The 22,712-nt window shown below is 42.6% G+C and overlaps 1 protein-coding gene and 1 long non-coding RNA gene across 3 annotated transcripts; one reads left to right on the top strand and one right to left on the bottom strand.

The window, feature by feature from the left end:
• The first annotated feature begins 6,761 nt into the window (after window positions 1–6,761).
• On the top strand, window positions 6,762–12,025 carry LOC142095236 (uncharacterized). Its single transcript, XR_012677763.1, has 3 exons — window positions 6,762–6,822; window positions 10,674–10,697; window positions 11,910–12,025. It is a non-coding gene; the product is annotated as an uncharacterized LOC142095236 (long non-coding RNA).
• A 69-nt stretch (window positions 12,026–12,094) lies between these two features.
• On the bottom strand, window positions 12,095–21,762 carry ADPRM (ADP-ribose/CDP-alcohol diphosphatase, manganese dependent). 2 transcript variants are annotated; one of them, XM_075178133.1, is made up of 4 exons: window positions 21,661–21,762; window positions 14,883–15,491; window positions 13,727–13,843; window positions 12,095–12,870 (listed from the first exon to the last, which is right to left on the bottom strand). In XM_075178133.1, exons 2-4 carry the CDS (start codon window positions 15,457–15,459, stop codon window positions 12,575–12,577), a joined length of 990 nt encoding a protein of 329 aa, XP_075034234.1. In that variant the 5' UTR covers window positions 15,460–15,491; window positions 21,661–21,762; the 3' UTR covers window positions 12,095–12,574. The 2 variants fall into 2 exon arrangements, with proteins under 2 accessions (XP_075034234.1, XP_075034235.1); XM_075178134.1 differs by lacking the exon at window positions 21,661–21,762 and adding an exon at window positions 16,149–16,283.
• Between the last annotated feature and the right edge of the window lie 950 nt (window positions 21,763–22,712).

Genomic DNA, 22,712 nt, shown 5'->3' with positions numbered 1-22,712 from the left:
CTGACGTCACAACACCGCCTCCCGGCGTGACGTCACGACCCCTCCTGCAGATTACCAGGAAGGGCCAGAGCTCGAACTGCCCGGGGTGGTGCTGGCAGCTGCATCCCTCTCCTGCAGTATGTGGCAATGTCACTGGCCGGATAGTTCACATTTATTTACATGCAATGGCTGACATAGAGCAGCTGTCAGCTGACAGGGCCCTGGCTGCTGCAGAACATCTTGTCAGCTGACAGGGCCCTGGCTGCTGCAGAACATCTTGTCAGCTGACAGGGTTACAGGGCAGAGCTGCCCTCATTAGAGCTGCCCATTGCAGGTCACTATCACTAAATACTAAATACTATTGGGCCTGAGCTGCTGCAGAGCTTCTTGCAGGTAACAGCTGCCATGTTCTCTTGTAGCCTGAGCTAGCAACAATAAGTCACTGGCAGAACTCCAAGATCTCAGCTGCTTTAGCTCCTCTGATAACTGGAGCTGTAGCTTCTAGTTCAGTATTGGTGATATCATCATCATCATTTATTTATATAGCGCCACTAATGTCGCAGCGCTGTACAGAGAACTCACTCACATCAGTCCCTGCCCCATTGGAGCTTACAGTCTAAATCCCCTAACACACACACACACACACGTCAATTTTGATAGCAGCCAATTAACCTACCAGTATGTTTTTGGAGTGTGAGAGGAAACCGGAGCACCTGGAGGAAACCCACGCAAACACAGGAAGAACATACAAACTCCACACAGATAAGGCCATGGTCGGGAATTGAACTCATGACCCCAGTGCTGTGAGGCAGGAGTGCTAACCACTAAGCCACCAAGAGGATTCTCTGCAGAACCAAACATCTAAACACAACCTGTCCGCAGGGGCTGGCCGGGCAGGGGGGTATATGTCACCCGGGGACCTTGGGCTGGGTCCTGGCCTACCTGCATTTTTTTTTTTTTGTACTTTAAAATGTTCCAAATAGGCTGCTGAGCTGATTCTCTCTCCTCTTGGGTTAAAATTTGCCAGCCAGCCCGAACTTGTCGGCCGCTGTATATATGACCTTAGCTGCTGAGCATCATTTTCCAGATCTATCAATTGTAGTGCAGTATAACTGAGGACACGGTGACTCATTTTCTAGTCAGATCCTTTTCTGGCCATCATGCGGTCAATCACAAATCAACATTAGCTTGACATGCACCTCCCACCGCGATGTTACATTTCTAATTCAATTGCACATATATATATCTATAATATAAATGTCTAGTGGCGTGTATTAGTCTGTCTGTGTGTGTATGGAAAAAATAAAACCGAGCTGCAGCGCCACCTGCTGGGCGGAGTTATACACTGACCTACTAAATTCTTAGTGTGTGTGGGGAAAAAAATTCAGAAAGGGCTGAAATTTGGTATACTAAGATGTTTATAATTTGTTAATTTAACTTGTTAATTGTTAAAAGTGTTTATAAAGATTTAAAAAAAATATATATATATATTTCTTGAAGGAGAAGTGACAGTTGGGAGTGGTTGCCGGGGGTGACAGTGGGGAGTGGTTGGTGGTTGCCGGGGGTGACAGTGGGGAGTGGTTGGTGGTTGAGGCCTGGGCTAGGCCCAAATGCATAACAAGAACTTTTTTAACACCTTAAGTAGCTTGATTTGACTAGAATGCATGAGTATCATGCGCGGGTTAACTTGTATATATATATATTTATAAAACAGCTACATATATATCACATTTGTTATGGGTAAGAGTGCTTGTATTTTGTTATTTGGTTGTTTTTTAGATTTTTCCTGCTAGAATTTTGGACAAATGCCAGTGCTACTATTTATAGGAGAAACTGTTCCTGTAGCTTTGGGGACAAAAATTAGATGATCGTTGCAACATAATTTTTAATAGACAGTCATCTAGAGCAGTATCGGACTGCATGATATTTTCAGAATCCACACATGTGGCCCTTGGTCCCACAGGGGGCCACAGGCTATCTTTGCAGAGAAGCTTCAGGTGACTTCATGTTATCAGTACTAACCTGCTACTAACTGCACTTGCTCTATGACATCACTATTCAATCACAGACTTTAACAATACAGTTTAGAATTTTTTTCACAAATTGACATTGGTAGAAATCAGTAGAATGATGTTTCTAGCAAGTTTGGGCCTCATATAGAGTTTGATGCATTTTGCACCCCACATGTCTGCATAAAAACGATGAGGCTAACATGGCAGGCTTCTGTATGTAGAGTCGCGCGTGGCTTAAGATGCATCAAACTCAAAACATAAGTAATTCTTCGTCAGGCATACAAAGGTACACTTACGTTCACGACAACGCAGAGATGCAGTTTCACATTGATAACTGCAACTTAACCTAATAAAGCTTCACTGTTAAAAAAGTACTTATCAGCTGGAGGAGTCAATATGCAAACAGCCAATCAGAAGCAGCTAGATAGTGCCACATGAGGTCTCCGGTACCGCAAAAGATGTGGGGTTTCCCTGTTATGGTGAAATGCATCTTTTGTGATATTTTTACTAATTTCTGGATGTTGTCTCCGAACGAGGACAGTCTGCCGTTATGAACTTGATTCTGCAATGCAAAAAAGGTTTTGTTTTGCAGGATGTGATACTCTAATAGCGAGAATATGCATGTAGAAAACTGTGCTTGATGTAATGGCTGATCTTATTGGACACCAAATGTTTGCATGTCCTAAATGATCCCTAATAGACTACAACGTTTGAACCTAACCTCATTCCGATATGGGGATTACTCTTGTTTCATTGAGCTAGTGGGTTTTTGTAAAATATGTGTGATTCTCAAATGCATAGCATAATGTCCCTTTAACTTTAACTACAAGATAAAGCAATTTTTGTTAACCCTTAGGGGTATATTTACTAAACTGCGGGTTGGAAAAAGTGGAGGTGTTGCCTATAGCAACCAATCGGATTCTAGCTTTCATTTATTTAGTACTTTCTACAAAATGACAGCTAGACTCTGGTTGCTATAGGCAACATCCCCACTTTTTCAAACCCGCAGCTTAGTAAATCTAGCCCTTAGTCTAAAGTGTGACTGGGTCCCCTCTCGGAGGTGGTGGTACAACCCAGTGACAGAGTTCTGCAATTAAGATTGTACAAGCTATCTAAAGATAAGGGGTGCCAGTGTTAGCAAGGGGCACAACCCTGCCACTATAGTTAATGCAAAATGTCCCGACTGACTCTCACCGACGGATAAGTGGGTCAGTCTGGATTGGTTAAAGGGGCTGTTCTTGTGACTATGCGTGTCCATACACTGCTGTGTTCCTGTGCCCAACAGATAAATACACTTTAATCCACCCCTAGCTGTCCTGCGCTCTGCTAGCTGCTCAGCAGTCCTAATCAAGCAGCCAGGAAGGATTCTGTAAGAGGCACCGCACAGTGACATATTTCCCAAGAAGGAGCCTGGTGGTTGACGGATTGAAACCCCTCTGCAGAATTACATGGTGCCTGATGCCTTACTCTCAAAAGCTGGTGGCCACATTGAATTATCAGATCTGTTATAGGTTGTAATATTGTTTATCTTACATTAAACATGCCCACTAATATATTATTACAGATTGGGGCCTCATAGGCAAACCGAGGGGGAGGGGGGTTCTTAGTGCCTGGAAATCCCCCTCCAAGCCTGGGGCACTGTATAATTGAGGTGGCAGGACACTGCCCCCGCTTCACACCGCTCTGCTTGAAAAGGCACTTAACAGTAGTGCACGCAGTATTGCCCATGTATATTAAAGGGATCTAAAGAGTTGGAGAGCAGCCAAGCACTGTCTAATATTATAGCCATGCCCCCATGCATGCTGGTCATGCCCACTGGCAGCGTGGTGTGGAAACCCCCCTCTACAAATCCTGCGTTTGCCCCTGGCCCTATTTGCCTAATGTGCAGTTCACGTTCACTGTCAGTGGTCAAGTGACCCAAGTAATTGTAGTCAGTGACAACTAGTTGCTTTGAACCAGCAAACCCCCCAAAAAAGATTGGTGGTATGGTAAGCCCTTCCTAAACATAAACCATTTGATTTGAATAAGTAAATAATACAAAATATTATTCCAGTCAGTCGGACCCTCCTGCGTTTCACATCTAGTTCCTCCTGATAGTTTTCTTTTTTTAATGAGTCCATTTGTCTGGTACCATTCCCGTTGTCTATAGCCATTTATCAAAGGTCCATTCACGTTCACATATAGCCAGGGTGGACAGTGCCAAATTATCTGTCCATCTAGTTTGGAAATGCTTTGACCACCACAGGATGTCCATTGTTCCAAATTAGAAGAGCTTTTAATTTGCACTAATTAAATATCTTCTCAGTGACCGATTAGATGAAAATAAAAGGAAATAAACAGTTTTTACCACACACAGGCTGAATGGAATGCCAGTGAGTCTAATTAAAAATGAAAATGGAAATTGTATTTCCGCAGATTTTGATATATATTTAGCTGCTATTTACCTTAGACAAGCAGCAGGGAAGAGTTTGGAGTGTTTTTTTGGGGGGAAGAGGGGAGTTCTATTGTGGGTGAGTTTGTCTGTTCATGCTTTGTGCAGGCAACTGACATTTTGTAGGAAAATCGCCTCACAAAAGGGTCGTCTGTTACCATTAGGCTGTCCCCTAGGGTGCCCATAGTTAGGGGGTACCTAAAGCACTGATTGAGTGACATTATGTCACATTGGTGCATAGAAAAGCCTGCCTACACATTATTTAACTTGCTTTAATAACGGAAGCAGGAATCCTGTAGCATCCACGCGGCATCCCCATCCCACTATAAGGTGGGATGGGGATGCCGCGTGGGGCAGACTAGATGGCCTACTCCACTGATCTCAGATGTACCGCCGCCGGTACAAGACTTCTTGACGTTGGTCATGTGACGGAACTTGGCAGCTTAGGGCAAAGAATAAGATCAAGTTCAGTCGTATTCACTGTTTTATGACCCTCTTACTCGATAAGAGCTGGGGTGACTTCAGTGAAGCTCAGGGGGTCATAAAACTGAAAATAAGGGCTGGGGCTAATTGGGCATAAAGCAGTGAAATGGGCTTACTGGTAATAAAACAGGAAGGAGCTAGGGGACACAGGTGAAGGCTCGGACGGGTACAGTTGGCCCTAAAGCTGCATGTTGCCCACCAATGCATTAAATCAAACATATGTCCAAAAACATACTGGTAGGTTAAATTACTTTTGACAAAAATGGACCCTCGTGTGTGTGTGTGTGTGTGTGTGTTACAGAATTTAGATTGTAAGCTCGAGTGGGGCAGGGACTGATGTGAGTTATTACATATCGTCTGTACAGCGATACGTAATATTATTGGCGTTATACAAATAAATCATAATAATACCTGGACAACATAGGCCTTATGTGTTAACTTTGTTATAGTGTTACATTGAATTAAATAAAGGATCAGTCATGGAAAGATTATAAGATATATTACATGGTATATCTCATACTTGCCAACTCTCCCGAAATGTCCGGGAGACTCCCGCATTTTGCGAGAGTCTCCCGGACTCCCGGGCGAGTGTGGCAATCTCCCGAATTCTGCCCACTTCACTAGAAAGTGCCCAACTTCCTAGTGAAGTGGGCAGAATTAGATCCCAAACACCGCGATTCCCGGTGAATCGCTGCGTTTGGCCCCGCCCCCGCTGTCAAATGACGCAATTTGCGTCATGACGTCACAGGGGGCGGGGTCGAAATGACACGATTTCGGCCTCCACGCCCCCCTCCACTGGCTGGCTCCCGGAAGGGAGCTGAAGAAAGTAGATAAGTATGGTATATCTGGGGTACACAACAATTAGGGGCAGATTCAATTAGCCGTGAGGTGCCGTAGGACATTGCCTTGATGTCTGACTGCACATTGCTGGCCAATACGATACAGAAATCTCTGCTTATTTTCCCTCGTATCTTTGGGACACAAGGGAAAAGGAGCAGACATTTTAGTAAAAACTCTAACGCAATGTGTCTCCGCGGACTGTTCCTCAGACATATGGCGGCACCTATAATAATGTACAGGGATACTTTGCTGCTGACTGTCTGCAGACAAGTTTAGAACAATCATTTTGGGGGTTGTGTAATGCAAACAAATGCAGCAAATGTAATATTTTAAACAGAAAAATAAAATGCAGTAATATAGACTAGGAAAACATGATCATGGACCAGATGCAGAAGTCGGCAGCCTGGATTTCCCTTCTTGGAGGAGACAGATTCCTCTATTACATCTGATAAATTGATCTGAAGAGATAATTAATGCTCTATTGATAATATAAGCCACAGTGTTTAGTTTCTCTTGTCCTGGTGGTCCTGAGAGGGTTTTTAATTTTGTGTTACTTTGCTGAACATCACAGGAGCTTTTTTTAACATGCAATTCATTCCAATGGGTAAATACCTAGCTTACTGCATTCATAGACCAATGGCTGCAGATCATAAACCTGTTTTTTTATTATTAAAATAAATAGATCTGAAAACAACCTACAGGTGTATTAATAAAACCTAATTTTAGGCAAGAATTTTTAGAAACTATAAAATAAGATGTTACAGTAATTTTGTATTTAATGGGGCCTACAGTTCTGACTGAATCCAGCAGTCGAGTTTACTGTGAGAAACTTCTGCCATCTACTGGCAGAATAGCATAATGCAGTGTATCATAAATATAAAAAAAACTTGTTTGACCTGTAAATTTTTCACGCCTGTTAGGTTGTGATGACAGAATAATTTATTTGAAAATTGTCTGCTTTCAAAGGAATCTGAGACTTCTCCCAATAATCCGGAAGTGTCCTGAACATAGGCAACTATGGACCCAGATCGCAAATTTTTCATCAAAGGAGCAGTTTATTTGATTATTTGCTTAATTGTGAGCACAAATTTGTAGTCAATTTAATAGAGTGGACTAGAGTGGCCTACAATATGTGGGGCGTACTACAAAGAATTTAAAATAGATTTTTAGAGCATAGAGAACCATGATTAAAAAATAATACTAGGAAAGGAATGGAATGAGCATTATAACACTTTAAACCTACATTACACAGAGCTGATAGGTTTCAAATAATGTGCCTGAATAAGGCATGTGTGATTTTTTGCTTAAGAATATCAAGAAGGTCTCAGCAAAACTATAGAGTTTAAGAATTTAGTTTAAAACATTGAGTTGTAAATATAATAGAGGAAAATAGGGATATCCAGCCACACAGTACCTTACTTATTCCATTTAAGCTATACAGATACTGCTAAGGCAGCTCTATTTTAAACAATGTAGGATCTAAAATTTGAATACACAATTCTGAATAAAGTGCCGACTCAACAGAGAAATGTGGTGCACGGTTTATTTAATTAATATATGCCCAGTACAGTGGGTCAACAGGATAAATATCCACTGCTTTACCTCTGACTGCACTTGATGTAAACCGGCTCCACACATAATTTGTGACTATATGATTTAAACCGGCTCCCCACATAATTTGTGACTATATGATTTAAAACGGCTCCCCACATAATTTGTGACTATATGATTTAAAACAGCTCCCCACATAATTTGTGGCTATCATCATCATCATCATTTATTTATATAGCGCCACTAATTCCGCAGCGCTGTACAGAGGACTCATTCACATCAGTCCCTGCCCCATTGGAGCTTACAGTCTAAATTCCCTAATATAGACACACACTCAGACATAGACATACAAACAGAGAAGGAGACAGACAGAGAGTGAGAGACTAGGGTCAATTTTGATGACAGCCAATTAACCTACCAGTATGTTTTTGGAGTGTGGGAGGAAACCCATGCAAACACTGGGAGAACATACAAACTCCACACAGATAAGGCCATGGTCGGGAATCGAGCTCATGACCTCAGTGCTGTGGGGCAGAAGTGCTAACCACTAGGCCACTGTGCTGCCCGATGATTTAAATCGGCTCCCCACATAATTTGTGACTATGATTTAATTAGACTGCCCACATAATTTGTGACTATGATTTAAACCGGCTCCCCACATAATTTGTGACTATGATTTAAACCAGCTCCCCACATAATTTGTGACTATGATTTAAACCGGCTCCCCACATAATTTGTGACTATGATTTAAACCGGCTCTCCACATAATTTGTGACTATGATTTAAACCGGCTCCCCACATAGTTTGTGACTATGATTTAAACCGGCTCCCCACATAGTTTGTGACTATGATTTAAACCGGCTCTCCACATAATTTGTGACTATGATTTAAACTGTCTCCCCACATAATTTTTGACTATGATTTAATTCGGCTCCCCGCATAATTTGTGACTATGATTTAAACCGGCTCCCCACATAATTTGTGACTATGATTTAAACCGGCTCCCCACATAATTTGTGACTATGATTTAAACCAGCTCCCCACATAATTTGTGACTATGATTTAATTCGGCTCCCCACATAATTTGTGACTATGATTTAAACCGGCTCCCCACATAATTTGTGACTATGATTTAAACCAGCTCCCCACATAATTTGTGACTATGATTTAAATCGACTCCCCGCATAATTTGTGACTATATGATTTAAACCGACTCCCCACATAATTTATGACTATATGATTTAAATCGGCTCCCCACGTAATTTGTGACTATGATTTAAACCGGTTCCCCACATAATTTGTGACTATGATTTAAACCGGCTCTCCACATAATTTGTGACTATGATTTAAACCAGCTCCCCACATAATTTGTGACTATGATTTAAATCGACTCCCCGCATAATTTGTGACTATATGATTTAAACCGACTCCCCACATAATTTATGACTATATGATTTAAATCGGCTCCCCACGCAATTTGTGACTATGATTTAAACCGGTTCCCCACATAATTTGTGACTATGATTTAAACCGGCTCTCCACATAATTTGTGACTATGATTTAAACCGGCTCCCCCACATAATTTGTGACTATATGATTTAAGCCAGCTCCCTACATGTTTTGTAGTTACTCTTTAGATCAGTGATGGGCAACAGGCGGCCCCAGGACCACATGCGGCTCTCTGAGCCTTCACCTGCGGCCCCCAGCTCCTTCCTGCTTAATTGTCTAATTTGTTTGTTGGAGCCTGTAACACTTGTTTAAATGCCAACTTATATGTTATTACAGATAGGTGTTTTTGTTTCATTGTAGTGTTGTAACTTAGAGGTTAGAGGGCCGCCCATGCAGGCTATCACTGAGATACATCATCAAGACGTCTATGTAATCATCTTATAAAAGTACCTGCCATAAATACTCAGCACTATTGGATGGATTCTCATCTCAGATAAAAAGAAAAGAAAGATGGCATAGAAGCTGCCTCTGCTCCCCCTTCAATGGCTCATGTAATTCCTACAATGAGGGCTGATGACAATGTGAGTCCTCTGAACACCAGTATTCTAGCGCTAAACTTTTTTGTGCTGCGTTTGCAGACAGCTGCAGAAACGCCTGTGGGGAGGCCTAAATGTTGAAATGAATAATGGGTGGTCCAAAAACAGCTGTGGATTGGTCTTTGAAGTGATGTTCTCACTTGCACAAATAAAGAAGCTTTGTGGGTCCACATTTTTGGGGGTTTGCAAGTGAGCCTTTCAGTCATTGTACTACAGTATTTAGCGAAACTGTAAACAAATAGGAACTGCGTCAGTGCATAAAAATGCTACAGCGCAGAAAACAAGAGTCGTCTTGTGCTTTGCTGGAATATGATGAAACCAGATATCAAAAGAGGACAAACGCGTAAGGAATCACGAATACCAAGATAAGAGATATCTTAATTCTTGCTGTGGCGTTTACATTTCGAATTACATGTTGTTACATCTGTGCCCTATTCAGTGTGGATTTTATAGCAATTTTCTTGCCGACAGCCAGTTTATATATTGATTGTACTATACAGATTACCGTGAGTCATTACGGAATGTACGAGCGGTGGCTCAGTGGTTAGCACTTCTGCCTCACAGCACTGGGGTCATGAGTGCAATTCCCAACCATGGCCTTATCTGTGTAGAGTTTGTATGTTCTCCATGTGTTTGCGTGGGTTTCCTCCGGGTGCTCCGGTTTCCTCCCACACTCCAGAAACATACTATAGTCATAGGTACAGACTGGAGGCACCTAATAAGTGTATTATACTCAATACTTATACTTATTATAAGTATAAGAGAGCCTGTCCACCACAACAAGAAGTGTATCCTGCACGGACATGCAGAGACTGTGTCACAGAGTGTTACAGAGCGTACAACCTGCACCTGAGTGTATGTATGTGAACACAGTAACCTGTATATGTAGGACTGCAGAGCTTGACTTTTTCAGATAGGCTTTTGCAAGTAGCTGCTGCTTATATAATTAAATACAAACCCCCCCCCCCCCCTCTAAAAATTACCTCACATTTACACTAAATTGAGTTACTGCAGCACCGGTGAGGGCGGTAGGTATTAAAAGGTCGAAGACCCCTGGGCTTAAATGTATCAAGCTGAGAGTTTTCCGGCGGGTTTGAAAAGTGGAGATGTTGCCTATAGCAACCAATCAGATTCTAGCTTTCATTTTGTAGAATGTACTAAATAAATGGCAGCTACAATCTGATTGGTTTTTCAAACCTGCCGGAAATCTCTCAGCTTGATACATTTACCCCCTGGAGTACATGATATTAAACAATAAGTTAATGATGGAGTTATAGGTTTCCATTTGGTTGTGGTTATACTCTTGATGGCGATTTTGTATTCTTTTTATAGATTGTCGCAGGAATGCTGCAATTGGTAAGCGCTTCATGATTTGACTTGATAATAATGTGAAATACGAATTTTTGCTGTATGTTGAATATCTTACCACAGTTTATGATTATAACCGTTTCATTCACTGTGTTAAATATGAACCCTTTTAATGCTACTGGTATTCAGAAACAAAACCAGAGAAGATATAAACCAGCGCTCAGCAAATCCCATATTATCTATGGCACCAGCTGCATGGCAATATAAATGGCCTACATGTATACAAAACAGACCGTTGTTGTCCAGAGCTTATCCTTAACACTGCATATTTGTGTGTATCTAACAAAATGAAAACATGAGGTATCAGGTCATATTTTGATCCACTAATGTAAGCCCCTATACCTGGGAGGTGAGTGCATCTATTTTTTTCATTTGATGTTTGAAGTATATAGGTCAGTGTAAGACCTGCATACAATGAGGTACCTCTGGTGCTGGGATACAGGCTTAAATGCTTTGTTTAAAATATGAACCAATATCTCATGTTTTCATTTTTCTAGATACACACAGAAGTGTTAAGGACAAGCGCTGACAACAACTGTCCTTTTGACTTGTATTCACAACTGGTATTCTACTTTATGTCCTAGACGCTATGGTAAGATCAATAATCACACGATGAGCAATATTGCTACTTGGATAAATGCTAATATTGTTTCATTGCTCTAGAAAGCCTTTTAAGAAGGTTGTATGTAGTTCTATTTTGAAGTTTGCCATATTGGCATTACTTGACTTATGCTTTGCACTGATTGCCATGATTAGAATTATTTATATGCTGTATTAGATGTTGAATTGTTATTGTTCCATCCATTATGTTTTATTGGAATTTTACTCAACATTCTAAACATTACCTTTTACGTAGCTGTGTTTTATGCCTAATTATGACGGCCCGATTACAGACTGGGCCGTCTTAACGTACACAAATTTAACTGCAACTTGAGTCTTAAACATATATTTGTAAAGTATTTGGTTTGTTACTCAGCAATTCTATGTTTCGGTGCCTTAGTGGCATTATACGGCGTGCCTTTTCACATTACTTTGACCCCCGATGAAAATCTTAAGTGATTGGAAAGTATTTTTGTGCGGGAGGCCTAACAGTCTATTGCAGTGGCCAAGAGCATATCCTAGGCTTTCTAATATTTCATTAGCTTCTAGAACTGACATATGTATTAATGCCTGGTTTCTTTCGCTAATGGCAATGGGCAGCTAGCACTTCAACACCCCCATGCCTCCCAAAGCTGGCTCAGCAGCAAGACCCTCATTACTGGTTGCCGATGGAGTGGAGGGCATTGACAGGTCAGCAGAAGAGAATTGCCACCAGAAACCAGGTGAGTACAAGCAATTAAAGGGAATTATAGGGAAAACAATAAATGATTTCTAATGACAAATAATACTACTTTAGGTTTTAATTAGAACAGTTTTCGTGTATTTACAGTGCTAAAAAACATGCTTTGGCTCCCAAGGCAAAGTTTCCAAACTGCGGCCATTCTGAACAGTACCCATTCTGTACAGTACCCATTCTGTACAGTACCCGTACATATAGATTGCATCATCATACAGTCGCTGCATAGCAATGCTGTGGTACTTTAGATCTAGCCTTTGGAGTGGTTGAACAGAGAACCTGCGCCCTCAAGTATTGCTGCATCCAGCGCCCCTGCCTCTTCTATCTAACCCACTTCCTGGTCCAGAATGTTATATCTGCACGGATTTGCATGTCATTTTATGGGGAAATATCTGTTATTCAGAACTGCAGTTTAGTTGTGAAAAATGACATTCATCTGGACGGCGTTTGATCCTGTGCACAGCGTACATTCTCTCCTTGTAAGCAGACTGTCTCGTCACACCGGTATATTTCACGTGTGGATTCGTTACTAGCTTTTCCTGTAGGGTAGAGTTATGTTTGGAACAAGGCCCGTGCCTCTCAGCACCATTTTATCTTCGTAAATACACATGGTGCCGAAAGCCCGGCTGTCCGGGGGTGTCTCAATGATGCCGTTGAATGTGATGTGGTGCATCCCGCAGGAGTCCTGGCAATAACCGCCGCTGTGGTCATGTCCGGACATGTAGGCCACAACGCAGGGGTGGGCCTGGAGGACGGCCAGGATCTCCTCATAATTCCACGTCAGGCACATGGGTTCGGTGGAGTCTGGGTGGATCGGTAGATGACCTGTGAAAAGGGGCACAGTATTTATAAGTAATGCTTCTCATGTCCAAGTGTATGAATGATCAGCTCTACATGAAAACACCAGCAGAGTGAGGTCACCCTCCTACGAAGGAGGGATGTTATTATGCTAGCACTGTTACTGAAAGGGTTCGGAATAATGACCACCGTTACAGAAATACTGCACATACTTTCTTGTCATGGCTTAAAGCAGGTCTGGCCAGCCTGTGGCTCTTCGGCTGTTCTAAAACTACAAGTCCCAGCATGCCCTGCCAGCTATCAGCTGGTTATTTACTGTCAGAGCATGCTGCGGATAGTTGTTTCACAGCTATGGAGAACCACAGGTAGGCCAGGCCTAGCTTAAAGTAGTACCTTTATATAGAAATATTTCAGGATATGCACGGATTGTTTGTTAAATATATTACATATATCTGTTTAACAATATTGAAAACAGTCCATTTGAATAAATATTTATTTCCCACGCAATTAAATAGGAACTAAGGCAAGTCTAATAAAGGTTACTAAAGCAGATTTCTTGGGTTCTTGGCAGAATACATTGTCTAGGAATGTTATTAGGGAACTACCATTAATTAGGATTTAAATGAGATGAAATGTAAAGTTTAATATGACCATTCCAGACAGACCCACAATCCCACAAAGTAGGTGGAGTTTGATTTTACATGTTCAGTTCCCAAAAGCGTAATATTTTGTGCGCACTTCATTTATAGGAGGTGGACAAACAGTCACATGTACACGTAATTAAGTGACCCGTGGTTCGTACAAGACTCTGTTGTTAAAATAAGAGTTGGACAAGTGGAGATCACCAGTGTGTGCACTGTACCTGCTTCTGCTGAGTACGTACCTGCAACCATCACTTTTTCGTTACTTTTATCGGAGGTCTCCAGAACGCTGTTAATCCATTTTAATTGGGTGGTGCTAATTCCACCATTAAACTGCACAAAGTAGGGTTCAGCAAGATCTAAAACAATTCAAAACAAGGTGGTTATGAGATTTTACCGATATCAGTCGGTGACTTCTAAGCGCTTTTCTAAAGTTTGAATGACTACTGTATTAATACTTTATCTCCTGTTCTTCTATGTGCCGATCCTTCAGTTAAGGATCTTTGTCGACATTTGCTTTTACATAGACTGCAGTATTACTGGAAACCTAACATGGGGAAAGCCAGTGTTTTACGCTTAACATTCTCGTCCCAGAACTTTAACACCAGTCTATAAGTAATTCAATTCCCACTCAGTGGGCCATACAGCATATAAAGCAGTCTCATGTATGTCGTGCACATTCCCACTTCTAATCACCTATATAAATTAGGATTACAGTGATTTTAATATTTTCCTGTGATGAACTAATACCATTTGAGACTGAAGTTCTTTTCAAAGTGGAACTGTTTTTGGAGAACTTGGTTCCCGACTGTGAATACGATGTAGAGATTGAGTAAGTGTTCTGTGCGCAGACGGGCAATCCTGAGATTATTCATGAGGTTTCCACCGACTGATAAATACGTTTAAAACCATTGTCATGTATATGAAAAAAATAAAGTCTAATATTTACAAAATCTTTTAGCAATGTGAGTTATATACTTTTTGATTATTGAAATTATATGGGAATTTATGAGTATACTGCACTTCCATTTTTCTGTTTTAGTGTACTATATACAGGGGAGGGCTGTCAAATTTTAGCCCGGGGGGGCAAGACTCACCTTAGCAGCCTATTAGGAACATTTTAAAGGAAAAAATGCAGGTGGCCCAATGACCCAGGCCAACATAGCCAACTATGGGACCGGCCTGATGGGCAGATGCCTCACAGAGCCCAGTCTGGCCTTGCTCTGACTATATAATGGTATAGCCTAATGGTACAGCCTAATGACTCAGATGCTTTTAGGTGTAGTTAAAAAATGCAAAGTTATAAACTTCAGAAATAATGAAATGTATAGAATGTATGTCAGCTTAACTGTAGCTATTTGACTCGTCTTTGCAATATTCCTTAGGGTCTGTAGATACCTTCTGAACTGTTCATATCCTCATTTGGATTCTTCTGCTTCAGGAGCTTTAAGGACTTTACATACTTGTGGCTCGATGGATCCCTCCCAATGACACTCAAGTCGTAAGAGTCAATTAAGAGTAATCGAAATTTGGGGAAAGGACTGAAATGGTAAGCATAAAATGATTCCAGGTGATGAAGGTTCTCTGGAGATGTCGTCAACGTATCTTTGATTCGCATGCTGTTCAGCTTAGACTCCAATAAACGCTTCCTACTGAAGTTGTAGAATTCATGGTTTCCCCAAATATGGTGGACCGGGATTTTCAGTTTTTCAATCTCCGTCAGAACTTTCGCCAGTGAAGTTTCTGAGGATTTATTTTGAACATTATAGCCGTCTATGATATCGCCCAGCTGCAGGATGAATGTTGGTTCGATGGTTTCTGAGGCCCACCCTTCGGTTGCGTTACGAAGCTGAGACAGACTATTCCTGTAATATCTCATTTTGGTCTTCACGTAATTGTATCCATCATCTATATTGGCATACTGGATATCAGCAATGATGCCAAAAGTAAATAGTGGATTTGAAGCCTCGTCCATTCCTTCATTTACTTCATGCAAAGTCTCAGCCTCTGAAGATAAAAATAGTAGAGTTTATGACAATTGTGCAATAAACTGGCTTTTACTATTGTGTGTTTTCAGTGTTTTCATTTATTAACTAAAGAAATATGCAGATAATTATCACATCTTCAAGTATTAAAGGCTATGTTCACACTCAGTTCTAAACACAATCTCAACATTCTTTGTCCATTTATCGATTTGCATTCACTAAAGTGCAAAGGCTAAACAATGTCGTACACGTGTGTTGCCTTTTTGGTGTGTTGTGCATCTTCCTGTGATTGATGTAACAATGGACAACTCTGTGTTTGCCATAGGGACCAATACTTAAGGCGACAAATATATTCTATATGAATCTAGCAGAAACGCTGACCTGCAGCCTTCCAGAGATAAAGACATCCATATACTGAATGTGAGTAGTCCATATCACTAGATGGATTTATCTCATTGAATCAGGATAACAGTTGATCCGTAAGGATTTGGGGGTGACATCAGCTACCATACAGTTCTCCTTGTCAGAAGAAGGGTAATAAAAATACTTACACTAATCCATAGCCACGGCAGCAGTATTCACTTTGTGATGCTATATGGCTTCCAGGCAATCTTCTAGCTAAACAATACTATTGTCAGGCCGCAGGCCTTCTGAGGAGTATACGGAACAGAACACTAACCGTTATTAGCGCCACTGAACTAGCAGGTGCGGAGTCTATCGTACCCCTGGTGTTCGCCAGGGACCCCCGCAAGGAGGTTTGAACTTCGCTGCACAGGGTACGCAGGTCGCGGTCTTACTAGCCAGTTGCCGGTGTAGTGTAGAAGGGTCAGACGGTCCGGGTCGAGCCAATCAGGAATGTGCGGTACCAGGGAGAATCCGGGAGAATGGTCAGCAAGCCGAGGTCGAAGTACAATATGGGTCACACAGACAATAGGATGGTCGCCAAGCCAGGTCACAACGAAGAGCAGGAATAATGATAGAACAATGAGGGACAAGGAAGCAGGAGACCCAGGATACTAGGATTGAACCTGTTACTCTGGCACCCTAATTGCGCCAGAGCCAGGTTTAAATAGAGCAGGCTAGATGATGATTGGAGGAGCCAGGAGGCGGGGATCCAGCGGGACAGGTAGCATCCCGTGACGAGGCAGGGCGCATGCGCCCGACAAGCCTCTGAGGCGGAAGCCGCAGCGCGTCTGTTGCCTAGCAACAGAGCGCTGCGGACGGAAGGAAGGAGGGCGTCCGTTCCCTGGCTGACGAGGATCAGCGGGGATGGCGTCTGATAACTATATGCGCCATAGAATATTTGCTACATTCTGGTATCCACAACTACTGTATGTTGAAGGACTATGTCAGTGGTAGAGGATCAAGCAAAAAACATTTCCTAGCGTTATTTTCTTGGAAGATAAAAACATGAAATACAATACACCGTCAAAATAACAAATAATGGTAGATACACCGATGAAGTAGGCAAGTGCAGGGGTAATCACCGGAGCCCTGAACCTCGCTACAGCCCAGATTTAATTATCAAAATATAAAACCTAACAATACTCGCAATACAATACAATAACAATACAATGACTATCCCAAGAGAAGTATGTGTAAGATGATAAGATCAACTCCCATCCTTAGAGAGAGGCCACTCAGAGCCTCAGTGTTGTCAGGTTGGAAGAGCACCAGGTGTACACAGCATATACAATTTTATGCAGCACCGTGCAGAGGAATTGTTAGATGCAGCCCAATAAGATTTCTGCTGCTTGGGATACAGAGATAAAGCGACGTATCCAACAAATCAAGGTACTGTAAGCTAGGATCTCCAGCAAGTGCCTCAGTACTACTGTTTTACAGTCAATAAGGGGCAGGTGCAGAATACAAAGAAGGTGTTACCCGTAGCAACCAATCTAACCTTGCACTTTTTATTGATTAATGTAGGTCTAACATAAAGTATAATTGACCTCAAATTAGCATTGATATTTTTATTTCTTAGCTGCACTGTATATTGTGCAGTATTTGGTCATTTCCAAAAGTAAAAAATTGCAAGTGTCTATTTTTGCGAGAATCTGCCCATTTATATGTGATCCTATTTTTATAATTTTTTTTTTTTTTTAAGAATGATCTGATTTCTGATATGTTTCTTTGAATGTAGAATATATTCCACTTGTTGCACCATAAAATCCATTTCTCGGAGTCCACTGGGGGACACTGCACCAATGGGGGTATAGTAGGTGGAATTGGAGCTAGGGCACTTTAAATCTTAAACTGTTGAAAGATAGTTCCTCTCCTACTAAGCCCCTCTCATGGGAGCAATCTTCAGTTTTATAACAAAGCCCATGGGATAAATGTATTAAGTAGGGATTCTAGCAAATCGCTGATATTCGGCAACTTTGCCAGCATAATTTAAAACAACTAAGGGTTTAAAGGCAAGTTTTGCCTTTAAAAAGGGTAGTAAGTGCTGACAAACCAAAGCTGTTCTGTCCACAGAGTTTCCGAGAGTCCGGACCACAACCAGAAGGTACAAAGAAGATCATAAAGCGGAGACCAAGACTAAACATTGAAAGAACAATCTCGAGGTTGAAGGGGAAACCGAGAGACCCCCTTCGGCACACAAGAGAACTTTGTATGAGGCACCGCTCCAACAGATAAAAAAAACAGAAAAGTTGAACAAGCCAAGAGATGAAATGGCAAAGTGCGAAAACTGTGACCTTCACATCACTGAATACCAGCATTCCATACATGGTGTCACGGTTGACAAGGCTGGACTTAGGATCCCTAGGCTCTGCTGGGCATGGCTAGGCCCACTCACAGGCACGTAGTCTAACAGGAAGGTGGTTTTCACCAGGAATCCCCCCAAGGGAGTATGGTCTTAGCGGCACCAAACCCGCAGGTCGCGGTCCCGCAATTGAGTGGACAGCAGAGTAGTGTGGAGGAGCCAGGAGATGCTAGGAGGCAAGCACTGATACCAGAAGGTAAGTAGTAGAGACACTGGAACAGAGGTGAGAGCAAGCAGGTGCAGCAGTGGTAATTCGGGACAACAGCTGAGAAGTCACAGGAACAGTAGTAGCTCTGAGAGGCAGTAGAGAGAGAACCTAAGCTGGCACAATGTAGTATTCAGGAGATGGTAATAGAGATACTTGGAACAGCGGTAGTTCAACACAGGCCACGAGCTGAGAGCAGACTGTCAGGAACAAATGCAGACCACAAGGAGAACAGGAACCAGAACCACAGGCTGCATGAAGTGAACTTGAAGAACAGGCATCAGACAGGTGAACAAAGGAGGTTTAAATAGTGCTCCAATAATCCCATAGCTAATGAGGGAAGAGAGGAAGTCTTAAAGGGGAACAGACTGCACCTGCGCAGATCTAGCTGCAGGGTGATGTATGGTGTGAGCCTGATGCCAGGGTATGCCGGTTTCATGGTCTGAGAGGCAGGTAACGAGACAGGTGCCCGTATGCGGGTCTGGAGTGTGACACATGGTAAAACCAAGCATACTCTCCAGGACAGTAAACATGCCATCACCTCACGGCCATGTCACTGTGGAGTTAGATTGACACTTATCAACCCACACACTAGTGACGAAGGTGAGGCGGTGGACAAATTAAGGGTCTGTCTGTCCAGCTGAAAGGTGGAATTGGACAATACCCTGAAAACCTCTCGCTGAGCAGTCTGGAATGAAAGTGTGCTAAATGTACCTGCTCCCACTCTGGTTCCTAACAACGTCCTGCACGGGAAGAAGAGACACGTCCCATCTGGCCAATAAAGACTTGGCCTCGTCCAGACCGGAGAGGACCTAGTCTTCTGGCAGGAACAACCCTGGGACACACTGTATTTCAGATTTAGTGCAGCCTTAGGGCTGGGATCAAGGAAGACTGGGGAAGATTGAGAATCCAGCCAAGTCTCTCCAGAATCAGGGTAGCCAGTTGAATTCGCAGATAAGGAGCTATGTCTGCGAAAATATAAAAAATAGTATAAATCAACCATGAGTTACAAACACTGTAAGCGTGTCAGGCGCCGTCCCCTCGTCGCTATCAGAAAGTGGGGACGACCACCTGTCATTTCCGGCCGAGGGAGCTCTGTCGCTAGGCAACAGAGAAACAGTCTCCCCCGGCCGTCAGAAGGGCCACCTGAGCAGGTGCGATAGCGCACCCCATTTCTAGGCAACAGGACGCTATTTTCTAGCTTCGGTCAGCAGTCTATGACGCCTGACCGCCGATCAATCATGCCCTGGGCCCCTCTATTTAAAACTGACTCTGGCACCATTAGGGTGCCAGAGCATCAGGTCTATTTCCTGCCTCCAGCGTTTCGTGTATTTGTGCTTCAGTTCTCCTATTTTGACCCGGCTTGTCTGGCTACCCTCCTGGACCCTGTTTTGGCTTGTGTACTCTCCTGGTTTGACCTTGGCTTTCCTGACCATTCTCGTGAATCCCCCTCGGCACCACATTGTCTTCTTGATTTGACCCAGCTAGTCCTGACTACCCTCTACGCTATTACACTGGTAACTGTCTGGACTAACTGGTATTAGCTCTACTGTACAGGGAGGAGCGGAGTCTAACGCAACCCCGGGTTTTGCCAGGGACCCCCAGCAAGGAGGTTTGGACTTCGCTGCTAGAGTCGCACAGGTCGCAGATCTCCAAGACAGTTACCAGTGCAATAGCGCAGGGGGTAGTCAGGACTTGTCGGGTCAAACCAAAAGGACAACGCGGTGCATGATTGGTCAGCTAGAAAATAGCTTCCCGTTGCCGCGCTTTTGACGGACGGGGGAGACTGTTTCTCTGCTGCCTAGTAACAGAGCTCCCTCGGCCGGAAACGACAGGCGGCAGTTCTCGCTTCCTGATCGCGATGTGGGGGCGTTTAGAGATTTTGCTTTGAGCTTGTGTGTGCGTAATGTGCTCATTTTGTTTTCAGGTTAAAGTCAATAAAGATATTCTACTATTTTAGTCAATCTACTGTAACCAGAACTTTTTGTACTCTTACTAGGCGCATATCAAAGCATGCAATGTTTTCATGCATGTTTATTAACACTGTCATTCCCAGTACCTTTAAATTTTCTTTAGGTGGGACAATCTCAATTTGAAAGGACTATCCGGCCAGTGACTGCGTTTGTCCCGACTTACAGGAAGTATGTCCCTGCTCACCAGGCATGTCACAGAGGCGGCAAGCGAAATCTGTCCCTATTATCTCTGGTATAATGCAATCCGTAGATGACCCTAACCAACTACCTTAAATCATGAAAATCTGTCTACTTCAGTAATGTCCACTTTTTTTCTTGAGACCTTAACACTAAAACAGATAATCCTGTAAAAATAATTTTTAGCATATAATCCATGAGTGCTTTTGGATTTTCCCTTATGCTTGGGAAGTGCCAAGTTACTGTTTTTTTTTAATCGCAAAAAATATGGAAAAGCACAATGGAACAAGCAGTGTCCAATGCAATGCAACAAAAGACGCAAATGGTTATGTACGCCGCGTACATTATCTCAATTGAAAAGTTTCAATGCTGTCAGCTCTGCTCCGAAGAGCAGACCTGGACAGCGCATGTGTGGAGGGATCACATGATCCCCCCCTGTCACTCAGCGCTCACTCTCTCTCTGCCACTGTATAGAGCAGAGATGTCTGTGCGCATGCCCAAGGTTTTCAGACGGCGCATGCGCACCGGAGTGAGAAGAGGACCCCCGTGCATCGCATACTTCTTCGGAAGTGAAGAGGCAGTGGTCAGTATGTTTTCCACTTCACAGGAACAGCAGTTTTTTTCGGAACTGCTGTTCCTGTGTTGCTTTTTTTCATAAATATGAGAATTAGTTCAATCCCTATCAATGCGATAAGAATTGAAAACTATTTTTCATTTTATTCGGTGGTTGCTAAATGTGCCCCTATGTGCATTAGAAACACATGTAAAATGTATAATTCAAACAACATATGTGCTGTAACTGATGACCCCAAATATACCCAACACTTAATCCTGTCTGTGTGCTCAGTTCCCTTTAATTAGGACATGACATTTAACCTACTGGTGAGTACTAGTAAAGGATTGCAAACAGGAACTGAGTTATAGCAGTTAACTATTGTCATGTACACAAACATGATTTAGACAAGGAGACACTGGACAGAAACACAAATGTTAATCCTTACTAAAGAGAAGCTAAAGGGGTTAAACCCCCCTACAGAAAGACGTGTAAGAGGTGCAGGGTCTGTCTTACCGGCATGCTGTCTGATGTCAGGGCTATTACTGTGTACAACACAGGGCTGCAGTGGTGACACACAGAGCCTATAGTCTGTGATAGGAGCAGCCTCAGACCTCCCAGTACATGACTCATAGGCCCTTCCTCCGGTTACACTGCATTCAGCAGGCTGGGAGCTGGGCTGCAATGTGTCTGCAGTAAGCTGCTTCTAAATCCCACTGTCATGTAGCTGCACCTACCCCAAGGACAGGCACTCCTTTATTGTAAGATTTGCCTCTGAAAATGTATTATTGTTCCTGCACAGTGCAATAGTTTTTTTTTTAAGCTGATTGCAAGCTCACTGTCTGCTAAACATGTTGGCAGGGCCACCTTAACTACATTATGGGCCCCCGGGCAATGCAGTGCACCGGGGCCCTTAAATATAAATATATATATATATATATATATATTGTGTGTGTGTAACAAAATAATATATATGTATGTAAAAAAAAATTGATTTTATATATATATATATATATAAAATCTCTTTATTTACATATATATATATATATATATATATATACATATATATATAATCACTATATATATATATATATATATATATATAGGGACCCCCTTAACTTACCTTAAGTCCTATCTCCTTCTCTTCTTTTTTCCCGCGCTGAGTGTCTCTGTTCTCACGCTCCTCCGTGCTGTGCTTGCAGTGAATGTTGGGCGTGACATCACGGCCAACATTCACTGTGAGCACAGCACGAAAGAGGGGACCAGGGAGGGAAACGGATCGCCAGCTGACCGCAAGGTAAGTATTCTCTTTTTTTTTTTTGCAGGATTTTTTTTTTCAGCACTGTCTCGGATGAGCCCCCTTGCCCGCAGGGCCCCCAGGCACCTGCCTGTTGTGCCGAATGGAAGAGATGGCCCTGCATGTTGGAACAGTCCATGATGCCTGGTGCTTGTACATTGTTGGGGGTTGTAGTCATTTGTATGGGTCATTAACAAACACAACACACTATATGCGGCAGTAAGACTGCAGCTACAGATAGGTAAGTGTTTGATTAGGAATCAATGGAGCT

Source organism: Mixophyes fleayi, chromosome 6 (genome assembly GCF_038048845.1).
Source record: "Mixophyes fleayi isolate aMixFle1 chromosome 6, aMixFle1.hap1, whole genome shotgun sequence".
In the NCBI taxonomy this organism is placed as follows: Eukaryota; Metazoa; Chordata; class Amphibia; order Anura; family Limnodynastidae; genus Mixophyes; species Mixophyes fleayi.
Note: the sequence above shows the minus strand (reverse complement) of the source record. Positions and strands in the feature narration are given on the sequence as shown.

Excerpts from the sequence above, each read along its gene's own strand:
- ADPRM (XM_075178133.1), bottom strand. The coding sequence starts at position 15,459 with ATGGACGAGGCTTCAAATCCACTATTTACTTTTGGCATCATTGCTGAT. Across the intron at positions 13,844-14,882 it reads GGATATGAACAGTTCAGAAG|ATCTTGCTGAACCCTACTTT; the intron begins GTATCTACAGAC and ends GAATTGTTTTAG. Across the intron at positions 12,871-13,726 it reads CGAAAAAGTGATGGTTGCAG|GTCATCTACCGATCCACCCA; the intron begins GTACGTACTCAG and ends CCCTTTTCACAG.